This window comes from Camelus bactrianus, chromosome 17 (genome assembly GCF_048773025.1).
Source record: "Camelus bactrianus isolate YW-2024 breed Bactrian camel chromosome 17, ASM4877302v1, whole genome shotgun sequence".
Taxonomy (NCBI): Eukaryota; Metazoa; Chordata; class Mammalia; order Artiodactyla; family Camelidae; genus Camelus; species Camelus bactrianus.
Genome location: NC_133555.1, coordinates 1,648,784 through 1,661,520, shown reverse-complemented (window position 1 = coordinate 1,661,520; position 12,737 = coordinate 1,648,784). Strand labels below are relative to the sequence as shown.

The 12,737-nt window shown below is 53.5% G+C and overlaps 1 protein-coding gene across 1 annotated transcript in view; it reads right to left on the bottom strand.

The window, feature by feature from the left end:
* RAB7A (RAB7A, member RAS oncogene family) overlaps window positions 1-12,737 on the bottom strand; it is a 54,874-nt gene that overhangs the window by 14,187 nt on the left and 27,950 nt on the right. The window contains exon 2 of the mRNA XM_074344211.1: window positions 97-157. Within this exon, the coding sequence (XP_074200312.1) occupies window positions 97-149 (53 nt within the window). The 5' untranslated portion in view covers window positions 150-157. The remainder of the gene's footprint in view (window positions 1-96; window positions 158-12,737) is intronic.

The following is a 12,737-nucleotide window of genomic DNA, read 5'->3' as shown; positions in this document are numbered from 1 at the left end:
CAGCGGGTGTCAGCGTGGCAGGCTCGGGCTCAGGCTCCAGGAAATGAGTTTAAATCCTCGCTCATCTGTTAGCTCACATCCGTGAGGAACACTTACCCGGAATCTCCCAGGATGATAACCTTCAGCAACACTTTCTTCCTAGAGGTCATCCTTCAAGCTGGAAGAGAGCAGACAGCGTGTCAGCAGGGCAGAAGCACCATGGAGACCGCCCCCTCCCCCCAGCACGAAGGCCCACGCTGCCAGCCCGACGGCCCCACGCCCTGAGCCTCCCGCCCTTGGGAGGGTCTGAAAGGGGGACCAACTCCCGCCCCGGTGCTGGAACAGTGAGGATTCTGCTCCATCTCCTCAGCAGCCGGTCGGGTGCCGTCCAGCCCCAGCTCAAACACCCTCCTCTGAGAGGCCGCCACTCCCTCCCCGCAGCTGAGCCCTGAGCACCGGCCCCCTACGCCCTGAGAACCAGCTCATCACTTCACAGTCCGCCCTCAGGACCCGTGGCCCTGCAGCCGCAGATTCCACCCGGTGGAGAGGGGTGTCGTCACTGTGTATGTCGGAAAAAATCTCCGTGTAAGTGAACAACAAACCCATGTTGTTCAAGGGTCAGCTGTACTGAACATTTTAATGTGTTATATTCATTTGTCTTCTCTCTCATAATTTCCGTCAAGACAGCCCTACTCCTCTGGATCTCCAGTGCCAGGTAGAGAGCGGTCAACGACTGGGTTAGTGCACGAAGAACACCTGGCTATGGCTCTTGGGGCCTTTCCGGCAGCCTTCTCTAGCCTTGACCAGACAGCATGTAAGACGCCTGATCTGTGCTCAGCTCTGACCTTACTTCTCAAGACCAGCCTCGCAGTCCCCAGGGCCTGGCCCAGGAACTTTTAAAAGATGAGCGAGTCCTAAATTTTGGACCCCAACATTAGCAACTTCTCTGAAAGCAGGCACGCCCCTCAGAATCCCTGCTAGAAGGCTGTGATCGCCTCTAGCATCAGGGATCAAGACTGGACGTGAATGCCCTCAAAAGTGACACCATGCCTTCTGAGAACCCCCAGCGTTGGCCCACTGTCCCCAAGAGACACTGAAACAGCCGACAGGAGGCCAGGGGCAGTACCTCACTGCCACCTTCTGTGGGACTGGGGAGTAAGTGATCGCACATGAAGCAGGAAGGAAGTGAGTTAAACAAAGCCTGCTGTCATTCCTCCAGTCTGGGAACCAGAACAGTCTAGACTGGTCCTGACAGATCCGCCTACTGCCGGGTGTGACTTAGCACGCGGATACTGAACCCCACTACTCCGGCTGTGCCACTGATCGCTGTGTGACCTTGGGCAAGTTGTTTAACCTCTCTGTTGGGATCTGTCCCAAGGATGATGTGAGGCCTGAATGGGTAAAATGCTCAGGACAGTGACCAGAACAGACTACGTGGGCAGTAAGAGTCAGTGCTCTCACTGCAGTGTGCGCCAAGTACAGAGATGAAGAGAGAACACCAGGGCCCCGAAGGCAGGGGAGAACCAGTGAGTCAGAGCCTGGTGTCAGCTGGTGGCTTTCAGCTGGTGGTACAAAAGGAAAGATCAGAACCGACCAGTTCCCCCGGGGCAGAATTAGACAGTGAGCCCTCTGCTCCTGAAAGTGGTGTATTCCAACCATGCAGGAACAGGAGGCAAACCAGAGGCAGCTCACCCGGCCCCAGGCCCTGTGACCCAACCTGAGGGTCACGCTCCTTCAGCACCCAGGCCATGCTGGTCAGTGCCCCGAGCTGGTCCAGCGCCGGTCAGGGGCAGCATGAGAGGCCCCGGGGCTGTGCCGAGCCCGAGCCAGCAGATCCAGGGGTGGTTCTGGTTTTCTGTCAGCGGGGAGAGGTACACCCCGACATCACCCCCAGCCCTACCTCCGTCCCCAGGGCCGGCCCGGACCGGGGTGAAGAGTCTCATGCCAAGGTCGGGTGCCACATTTTGAGTGAGAGACCAGATTACGACAGCTGGGGTGAGTTTCAAATCCAAAGGGCAAATTAAGGAAAGAGATGGAGAGAGGAGCTCCGCAGAGAGCTCCCTGAAAACTAAGAAAGCCACGGACTCCGAGACCAGAGAAAGGCGTTTCTATGACTTGGCTCAGTAAGTCTCATGGGGCACCGAGTATTATTTAATAATATTAGAAAGAAAACAAGAAACACACATCAACGTCCCTGCTCCTGTGGGCAGGTCTCACATTTGTGTCCTCGGGGATCCCGCTCACACAGGCTGTGGGTGTGCCCGTGTGGCTGCCCGGTTGGGCTGACCCTCTCAGGCAGCAGAGCAGGACCCCGAGCCGTGCCCCTCACCTGCAAACCCCAGGTCCCGGCACCCCCAGAAAACACCCGGGTCCCCCCCGCCCCCGGCCAGGCACTGGTCCCCTCCACATGACTGCTCATCCTCGTTTCCAGTGTAGTCTCAGCGTCTAATGGCTCTTCCAGTGAGCTAAGCACTTAAACGACCATGCCCACCTTTAACTTAATACGTCAAAACCTGGGGGAAACAATGCCACAAACAGCACCTCTGACCTTCCACTTGGGGGATTACTTTCTCGGGACACAGCGGGAAAGCGAGCCAAGGTCAAATTCACAGCCCGGGGGAAGGAGTCTATCCCTCTTAACTCGCAGATACTGTCCAGGAGTGGAGTTACGGAGTCAAAAGTATGAATGTTTTCATAATTTTGGCTAATTCAGTTTCCTGAAGGATTTTCCAAACTTATACTGCAACCACTGCTGCAGTTTTCACAGCATACAGGATCTAAATGAGAAAAAGGACAATTTTGCTGAGACAAACAAAATCTGAATAAATGAAGAGATATTTCTAGTAGGAAGCTTAATGTAAAGATACGAAATCTTCCCCTTTTAAACAACTGCAAGGATTTCTGGGGGAATCTGATGAAGTAATTACAGCTTTATTCACAAACATAAATGCAGAAGAGTCCCTCCCATCCCTCCTCAAAAGAACTGATGACAGGGGACTCGCCGACAGTCTTAGGAAGCGCGTTATAAACAGACAGCGTTAATAGCACGGGCTGGCGCAGGGCTGAACAGAAAGAGACTCCAGACGTGAACGCTTCAGACAGACAGAGCGTTATAAAATTCAGCAGCAAGCAGGTGAACAGTTCACTACATGGTCAGAATTAAGACCCCCAAACCTCACCTTCCAAAACAGCTTCCCGAAGAAGTAAATATTTACACGCAAGGACGGCCACAAACCAAGCCGACAGGACACACACTCTAGCAGGCCCTGCCTGGCTCCGAGAGGGGCTGCCAAATGACTGCCTCCTCTTACACCCACTTTCCGTGACCTCTCCAGGAGCACATTACCTTTAAACCCAAAAGGCTATTTACATTTTGGAAAAAAATAATCATCTGGTGATCTTTCAAATAACTTTTCTGATGATAAAAATATTCCCTGTTCATCATGAAAGACCAACTGTACCTAAACGCAGACTCTGATTTCAGGGCTCACTGAACATTCACCGGCTGCTGTGAGCGGTGCTCAACAGCGGACCCGAAGGAACCTGCACCTGGTTTCACCAGGACGCCAATGGCTTCAAACTGGCGAGAGCTGAGAGCTGTTTCTGTACTTAATGTTCTCCGGGATCAAGAATGGGACACTTGTTTCCAGAAAAGAGCTAAGAAAAACAAAACCAAAACAACTTGAACACAACTTTTGCCAAAAGAAGCGGTGGTTTCAGAATCTTTACTGGCAGTTTCTGCTCTCTGCCACCCGCTTCCATCACCATCTGCGTGGATTTTTGAAGACTGAAACTGCTTTTTAGAATCCTATGTTAGAAATTTCTAACTGGAAAATGGTCCTCTGATGCACAGACCACTTCCTTGCACGGGGAAAACTGAAGCAGGCAGAGGCAACGGAAGAAAAGAGTCGTACAAGGGCCCCAACCCGTTTCCTGGAAATGAGTATTTTAGGTAACACCCGCTGATTCACGAACATCTCCTAAAACCTCTCTTGCACAAGGTATATTCAGAGCACATTTCCTTCCTTCTGCTATCAGACTAACCTTGATCAGTATGCTCTGGAGTGAGTCCTTGGAAGAACAAGCATTTTTTTGAGAGTGAACACTAAATATTCTTCATGCTGAATCAATTCTTTCCCTCAAGAATAGTGTTTGTCATGCAACATCAAACGCTAGCATTTCGCCCCAGCAGCCTGGAGGTATCACTTTCCTCAGCTCTGAAGCTGAGCCCAACACAATACGGAAGCCCCAAGCAGATAAAGACATCAGGAAAATACTGTCCAGGGTTCTGGGCTGGGCAGCGTCAGGGAGGGCAGAGAGAACAGAGGACCGGCGTGGGGACAGGGGAGAGCAGGGGAGAGGGAGGAAGCGGGCGTCAGCGGGCCCTTTCGAAGCCTGAGGGCTTGGAGGCAGAACAGTGTTGCCTGGTGATAAGCAACTCGGGCCGCTCCACAGGGAGCTGCAGTGTCAAGGAGTGAAAGCAAAGTGTTTGTGAAGCCGCCGAGACAACAAGGTGAAACTCAGGGAACAACAGCGACCTAGGTGTCATCATGCTGAGGTCACGTGGCAGTGCAGCACAGAGTGGGGTGAGCGGCGTGCGAGCCCAGGCCCCCACACTTGGTGGCCACGCCGCGCTGCGACACCCACTGTCATCTCAAGGAGGACTCTGCTTCACCAGGGCTGGGCTCGGCCCTCATGCCGGCATTTAAAAAAGCTCGCCCCGGAGACTGAGGCACATACACGAGGCTTGGAAACTGGTGGCAGGAGGTCAGCTGTTCTGATGCCCGTGTGTGTCCCACACAAAAGCGCAACGGTGGCACGACGTCTGTGAACAAGTGCTGGGGGCTCGACAAGACGGGCAGGTAGAACCGACCAGCTTCCTCGCGCCCACTCACGTCCACCCTGGGGCTGTGCTTCCAGGCCGCCCACCTGCGGCAGCGAGGCCCCAGCCACACAGCTGACTTTCCTGCCACCACGAAGGGACCCAGCTGCAGAAAACTCAGAAGAGTACAGAAGAATGAAGCAAGGACGAAAGGCTGAACACGACTCTCTGGCGCAGTTCCTGCAACGTGAGGCTGCGGGCCTCCCGGCCCTCCTTCCAGCGTCCGGGTCGTGCTCCTCCCGTCTCTGTGTCCTGCTTTTTCTACACGAACACCTTCCCGTGTCACTAAGGTCAGTGACGTTCCAGCACGTGGGTAACCCCGCTCATCTGTTAGTAAGTGGCTGTTTTTAAGTATCAGGTGAACTTACATACATAACGTCAGCATAATCCAGTCAGACTCACAAATGTGCTGCTAGCTAAACAACGTGAGTATTTTAGAGGCCACTGAAATACACAAATTATTTTCCACAACAGCTTTACTTCCCCTCTCACCAGCAATGAATAGTTTTTCAATTTCACCATACACACCGAGCTACTGTGAGCACAAATCATTGTTAATCGTGTAGCCAGAAATGCGGGTCAACCGGCTCTGCCTCTATTTCTTAGATTAAGCACCAAACACGTCCACCACGTATCTTCCAGCTGCATCACAGTCTCTGCCTGTTTTACGTACTAGAATGTGATTTACTGCACACATGGTTTAAATACAACATTGGGAAGGGAGCATCACTGGGATACAGATTTCAGAAGCAAAAGCCTTCCTTCCACGCAGATTAAAGCATCATCTGAACTCTAAACAATCATCTCCATCCCACTCTCTTCCAAGACTCCGTGCTCCGTTCCTGACCATGAGAGACCCAGCAGGCATCTTGCTCTCCAGACTGAGGGGCATCAAGGCTCAGAGGGACGGAGGCGAGCACCGTCTGCTGGTAGGGGCTTGGAGAAGGAAACATGAAGAGACTGGGAGGGCACCTGACTTCACACTGCCACACTGAGCAGGCGTGCCTGCTGTCGGCAGACCCCTGATCGGACCAGGCCCCACGAGTGGCAGAGCACAGCCCAGGGGACAGCAAGAAGGGAGCACCACTTAGCGAGCCACACTGAGGCCACCTGTTTACTCCTCAGGACTGACCCAGAAGGTCAGTGAGGAAAGAGAAGCTCGTATGTGATCACTGGGTTTCTAAAAATATTCAGACGTGAGACTGGAGCCCAGGACTGATTACAGAGACCTTCATCTCAGCCACGACGCTGGGTTGATCACTAAGATCAAAACAGCATTTCATGCTTCAAAATAACCCAGAGGGTGAGATTAGGTGCACAGACAGGAGACGCGTGGGTGGATGACCAAGGCAGAGCGACTGGGGCGTGCGGGTTCATAGACTGTTCTCGTTACTCTGTACACATCTGAGATTTCCAACAATAAAGACTGGGAATGCAATTCATACTTTTACCAAGCTAGGACTATCGAGGACATCACGAATGTATACATTCGTGTTCATCAATAAAAATACCCTGACAAACTTTCATGGCAAACGCGTCCCAGGGTAAGGCCTGGCAGCGGTCCCCGGCGGCTGTGATGAGCAGCCCTGGGGAGAGGGCAGGCAGGCATGTTCATTCTGCGGCCACAGGAACACCCAGACATACCTTCTAAAAAGGGGGCCTAAATAAAAAACTGTCTTATGGCTTTGATAAGAACAGGTAGGTTTTTTTAAGACCAGTTTGAGAGAGAAAGATATAACACAAATATTCAATTTGGATTCTCGTCCCAGAGGAGCTTAAGCTGGAAAGGGAAAAGTCAGAGTAGGATCAGAATCTTCAACAAGTAACATCACCCAGCCAATTCCAGGTCCAATTCCAGCGGCTACAACGCGCTACACAAGGGTTCTAGAGCAGCGGAAACGGCCACGAAGTGTCATGGGTGAGTGAAAACCCACTCTGAGCAGCGCGTCGGCCAGCGGGTGGGCGGCAGCTGTGGTGGCTGTGGGAGGTGTGCGTGCCTGCGGGGCGCGGGGGACAGAAAGCAGGGCAGTGAAGGAAGGCCGGCCACCCCGGCCCTGGTTCAGACGCGCGCACGACCGTCGCCGACCGCTCCTCAGCAGAGCTCACCGGGTGCTTGTCTCCAAGCTAAGCACCTTATCTGCCCACCTCACTGGGAGGCACAAAGGCTAAGATAACTGAGTGCTAACGTGAGACAGTATTCGGGTGGCCAGCGTGCCCGTGGGGCTGGGAACTGAAGCCTGGCCGCTGTAACAACCCAAGGGTTAGCAAATCCAGGAAATACTCCACTGCAAGAAAGAGAAAAAAGGTCGGAAAGTGTGACAGACTGGCCTGAGTTAAAAATAAAAATGGCTTCAAAGTTCTAAGACCCGGGGGAGAGGCAAAATAAATAATATCACTGACTAATGTTTTGAAGACTACAGAATTAAAACTGAAGTCATAACTTCAAACAGCAGCATAAATGTTTCACCAATAAAGAAAGATGGAAACTGAAATTGTTCTGAAACCCCAAGATTAGGTGGTATGGGGACCAAATGCAGGTACAAGATGGTGAAAGAGAGAAAAATGGAGGCGGCCAGGGCCCCACACCCAGGGGGTCCGGGGGAGGGACCCGAGCCTCAAGGGAGGCAGGAGGCTCACTGTGGGCTGGGGCGAGAATGGGAAGACCCCCAGCCTGGTGGGCAGGAAGGGAAGGGCTGAGCGGACTTCAGTGGCATCGCCAGGGCAGTGCTGGTCAGTGCGCGCTCAGGAGAGTGCTGGTGCCCTGCAGACAGACACCAGGCTGGACGGGAAAGCAGACGAGCAGCCGGTCAGGATGCACACCACCTCTGGACGGATGACAAGCGCTGAGGCATCGAAGCCGCTCCCCAGTTCTGACGGGCTCGTGTTCATCACCCTGCTCCCCGGAGTCACCGGCCTGGCCCTTCAGCTGGCCGAGTCCACACGACTGTCTCAGAGCAACCCTGAAGCCTTCCATCTGGGTGCCGAAGCCCGGGTGTGCCAGGGCCTGTCAGTGGCTAGTTCTCTTCACTCCCTCCAGGTCAAACGCTGCCTTCCCCAAGGAGCTTCCCAACCTCCCCAGAGCCCAGGACAGACTCCAGCCTTCCTGCCACCAGTTTCCAGTGCATTCTCCTGCACTGCCCGGGACAGCTGAGGTTCTACGAGGCCCTCTCGGTGGAAGAGCGCAACCTTCAGGGGCTGTCGGCGGGCAGCGCAGAGCTGGGCGGAGTCGCTGCGCGGGGGGCGGCGGCGGGAAAGGAAGGCCACAACGGGCCACTGTTCCTCCCGGGACACTGGAATCCACAAAGCCTGAAACCCGCGGTCCACGGGTGAGGCCGAACCTGCATGCTCCGGGTGAGACTCACTGCAACACCACCCAACAGGCTGCTGGTCAGCTGCTCCACTTAGAGCCACCACCTCGTGGGGGGAAACTCGGAGAAAAGTCACCAGAAGCCTTCAGAAGGACACTGTGGGGGTCCAGGGGATAAGGGCAGACACCCTTTCACTGCACAACACAAGTATCCAGCGAGAGAACACATGAAGGAGCTGCCCAAACACTTCATAGAAACATCTTAATTCTGCTTCCGGGACCGCAACCAAGGCCGTACTCATCTCACTACTTTCCTTCATTAGACAGACACCAAGAGCAAGAACAGACACAAGACTGTTACGCAGAAGTCACACAAAATGCCGCAGTAAGACACTGCTGTGACCAAACATAGTACATTAATTTTAAGGGTAATTACCTTAGTCAGGAGAGTTAGGGCAGGATGCCCCCCCCCCAGGCAGAAAGGCCAGCCCATGAAAGCACCTGGCGGGTCCGCCCGATCACACGGGGCTGCCGAAGCCCCGCACGGACCAGAGCGGTAAGGAGCCCGCCCTTGGGGGCGTCTCCCACAGCAGTGCTCGCACCGTGAAGCCATCAACCTGCCTGCCAGGTGGAGGAGGAGACCCAACGGTGGACAGAGAAGAGGCCGCTGAAACCCCAGGGCCCCAGGTGAAGGGGCAGCGTGACACAGTGGCCTGGATCAGGGAGAGTGGAAATAGGGGAGGCCAAGGAAGACCCCAGGTTCACGTGTAAAGGAGCCAAAAGGATCCCAGGTCAGGGATCTGAAAGAGAGCCAGTGTCTTCTGGAAGGGAATTATGCTTGACTCAGACATGCTGAGTTTGAGCTGACCTGGATACAAAGAAGATACAGTCTTAACTCAGTAAGCATGTGTTTTGTTTGATTAATGCTCACAGTGTCTTTAAACGGTAAATACATAATTGAGCAAAGGCTAGACATGGACCAAAATGCAGAAGTGATAAAGGATCTGAGTAATCTTTTACACCTTTTACTGTTGGAAAAACCATGAAAAGCAAAGATACTGGGCAGGGCTAAGCTGTGATCAACCCAGCATGGAATCTGCCCAGAGGCGGCGCCCACACCAGGGACAGAGATGGCCAGGGACAAGGAGCAGGCCTTGCTGAAGCAGCCTGTACTATGGAAAGTTCGAGGGCCACTGCTTTAACTGACTCAGCACCCTTTTCCTCATCAAGACTCACACACAGAAAAGTCAGCGCGCTTGTCCAAGGCCACACAGCTAGTTATCCGTGGAGCCAGGATCTGAACCAAGGCTGTCCGGCTCCCGAGTTCCTGCTCTCAAGTTACGTCTTCTAGCAAGAATCACCGGCTTCTCCAACGTTCAAACTGCCCCTGGGTATCTCAGTACAGGCCACATCCTAGTTTACAATTCTGCTCTGACTGTCCCACTCAAAGCTGCTTAAGGAACTTGGGACAGCAGCCCCCACTGAGGGGGGGCCAGAGCAGATGCTCCCAAGCTCTCGGGGAGCTGGCCAAGTGGTTATCCTGAACACCAGGGAGAGAGAGACAGCTAGACATGGACCAAACAAGGCCATTTAAAGGCCAGCCCCCGCAGAGGAGGTGCTACAACCATGGGAAGGTTATGGGCTTTGGGGGCACAGACCAGGGTTCAGATCCCAACTCACACACACTCGCCGTGTGAACGTAAACACGCCTCTGCTCTCATGTGAAGAATGAGATAATGCAGAGAAAGGCCCTGGTGTCCCACCCAGCTCATCAAATACACTCCGTAAGTGGCTGTCATGGCAGGACAGCTTTCTCAAGGGTGATGAAAAACCTGCACTGAGTCAGTCGGCATCACTGCACCTTCCAAGTCTCACTGCACGTCATGATGTTTGCTGTATTCACATGTTAACGGAGAGACACGTGCCTCAGGTCCTAGTCACACATCTGAGACACACCCCCACCCCCCACCCACCTATGTGCCTAGAACCCCAGCAGGTGTCGGCACTGGGCACTGGGTCACACAGCACGCACTGCAGTGCAGACCCGTCTCCAGGAAGACCGATGGCCAGTGCCGACCGAAGAGCAAGCAGAACGGAGCTGCGGGCAGGGTCACCGAGTGGCTCCCTCCCACCCCGCCGCCGAGCACCGCCTCTGCCCCGACCTTCCTGCAGTCACATGTGCACCCTGCGAGCTGGCGGGGCCGCTCGGAGACGAGCCCGCCTCAGACCACAACATCCTGACGCCCCTCCTCCAGGCTTTGCTCCACTGTCCAATCACGTGTTCCCGTTTTTCTCAGGAACGGTGCTCACTCACATGACCTGAGGGGCAAGCCCTCCTAGTTCCATTCAAACGCCTGCTGAGTGTCCGCGAAGTGTCAATCACTGGGCTGGACACCCGGGATGACCCACAGAAAACAACAAACACCTCTTATTTCAAAAGGAGGCCATGATCATTCTCTGTTAAGTCACACAAAGCAGTCTGTTCTGCGGCTCTCAAGTGTTAAACTGGGGAACAGAAAGACTCACAGAGAACTAATTTATGGTTACCAGGGGGTAGAGGGGGCGGGAAGGGATAAATCAGGAATTCGAAATTTGCACTTCTGGGGAGTAATAGAAATAAATGTTTGGTATTTTGATAGTGGTGGTGGTTTCACGGGTGTAGACATCTATCAAAATTCATCGAATCGCACGCCTGAAATGTCTGTGGTTTACTGTACAGGAATCATACCACAATAAAGGTGTTAAAATTTAAAAAAGGTTTTGAAGTGTTAAACTGGAAACTTCAATGGTCAGACCCAGCTGCTCCTTCCCACCCCCTCCTCACAGGGGCTCTGCCATCCTATAGACAAGGCCACTTGCAAAACAGGCCCAAAGCACCCGAATTCTGCCACAGGTCCTTATAAGTCGTTGTATCTTGTGGACTTACCAGGAGAGATTCTTCCACAACACTGACACGCCCCACTTCTGCCGGCACATACAGTGATGAGCTCACCCCTTGTCGGCTTCTGTTTTCAGGGTTGCAGAGCGACTGGGAGACCCCCAGGCCTCGAGCACCAGCCCCAACATCTTCTCAACTCCTCTCAGGCAGCGTGGCCTCGAGACCCCTTAACTTGCCGACTGCCTACCCCTGGCTGGATCAGATTCACGGTACCTCTTCAAACACCAGCCTCTTGGTAGAAGTACCATCCATAACTGACGCATGCTGATGCCGTGAGACTGTCACCCCAGGACAAAAAAGGGTAACTGCCTGAGAAGTTTACAAACCTCTAAAAACTCACTCAGCTTTGAAGTTCGGAGCCCCACTCACAGGTACCACTAGCCTCAGCAGTCACGGCACCTGTCCAGGAAGCGCACTGACGGGTTAAGCTGCACCATCACCCCAAGCCTCGGTCCGTCCAGACCACGCACTCTCGCAGGGGCTTGTGGCTGGCCCTCCAGGAGCCATGGTGTAAAAACACAGAGACACAGTGTATCCTTGGTAATAAAATCTCACTGGAGCAGGGGAGACAACTGGGCAGCAAATCGAAAAAGGCCTGGAGGGCAGAAGGGAGATGCAAAGATGAAAAATGGGTGAGAAAGGCTGTTCCAGACCCGTGCAGTCTACACAGCAGCTACCAGCCACAGGTGGCTATCTACAAGAAACTTAATGAAATCAGTCCCTCAGCCACACCAGCCGCATTTTTAGTGCCCGACGGCCACATGGCTAGCACCCACCACACGGGACAGCGTACAGAACACTTCCATCATCACAGTTACTGCACGGCGCTGGTCTGAGCCCTTCCGCAGCACTTTACCAGAGTTAAAAGCCAGTCCTCAGACACCTCGAATCTCAATGTACGGCCACCACTCACTCAGAGCTGACTGCCTAGCCCATCTTCCTTCACCCCTGAAAACACAGTGAAGATACTGGCCCTCCAAGGGCAGCCTAGCTGTCAGTTCACATCTGAACTGTGCATCAGAACACCGCAGCCAGACAGCAGCTGCATCGTGAGCACTTCAGAACACATGCCGACACTTGTCCCCGCAGCCCGGGTGCGTCCAAAGCCCAGCCAGGCCCTCTGTAACCCCCCGAGACTGAGGCCCATTAACCGCTTCAAAATCACTGGCTCACAGGAAATGCGGTGAACACTCATTTAAAGGAACATTAAGGACCAGAAACAGACCACACCAACCAACAGGAGCAGCCGTGTTAGACTCCTTGCCTGAGTAAGACGAAGCCTCAGCAGCGCCAGTCAGACCGTAACACCCTGCTGTGGCTCGGCGTGAAAGGCGGCCAAGGCCAGTTTAGGCAGCTTCATGAGACCTTCTGTAGAACTGGATGCAATTCTGTAACGCAGTCTCATGTATCTGTTCTCAAGTACTCTTACAAGAGCTATGGTGAACTGAGGTGTTTCACATGGCTAGATTTACATTCCAAAACAATTTCTTCCTGACCACTTCCTGAATCAAGATGCCAAAAGAAAATAAACCCAGTCAGGTAAGCGACAGTCTGTCTCCACACCTGGAAATTTTTTAAAGCTCCAAAACAAGTACAGCAAATAATACAAAACAGTGTCATGCCTGCTCAGG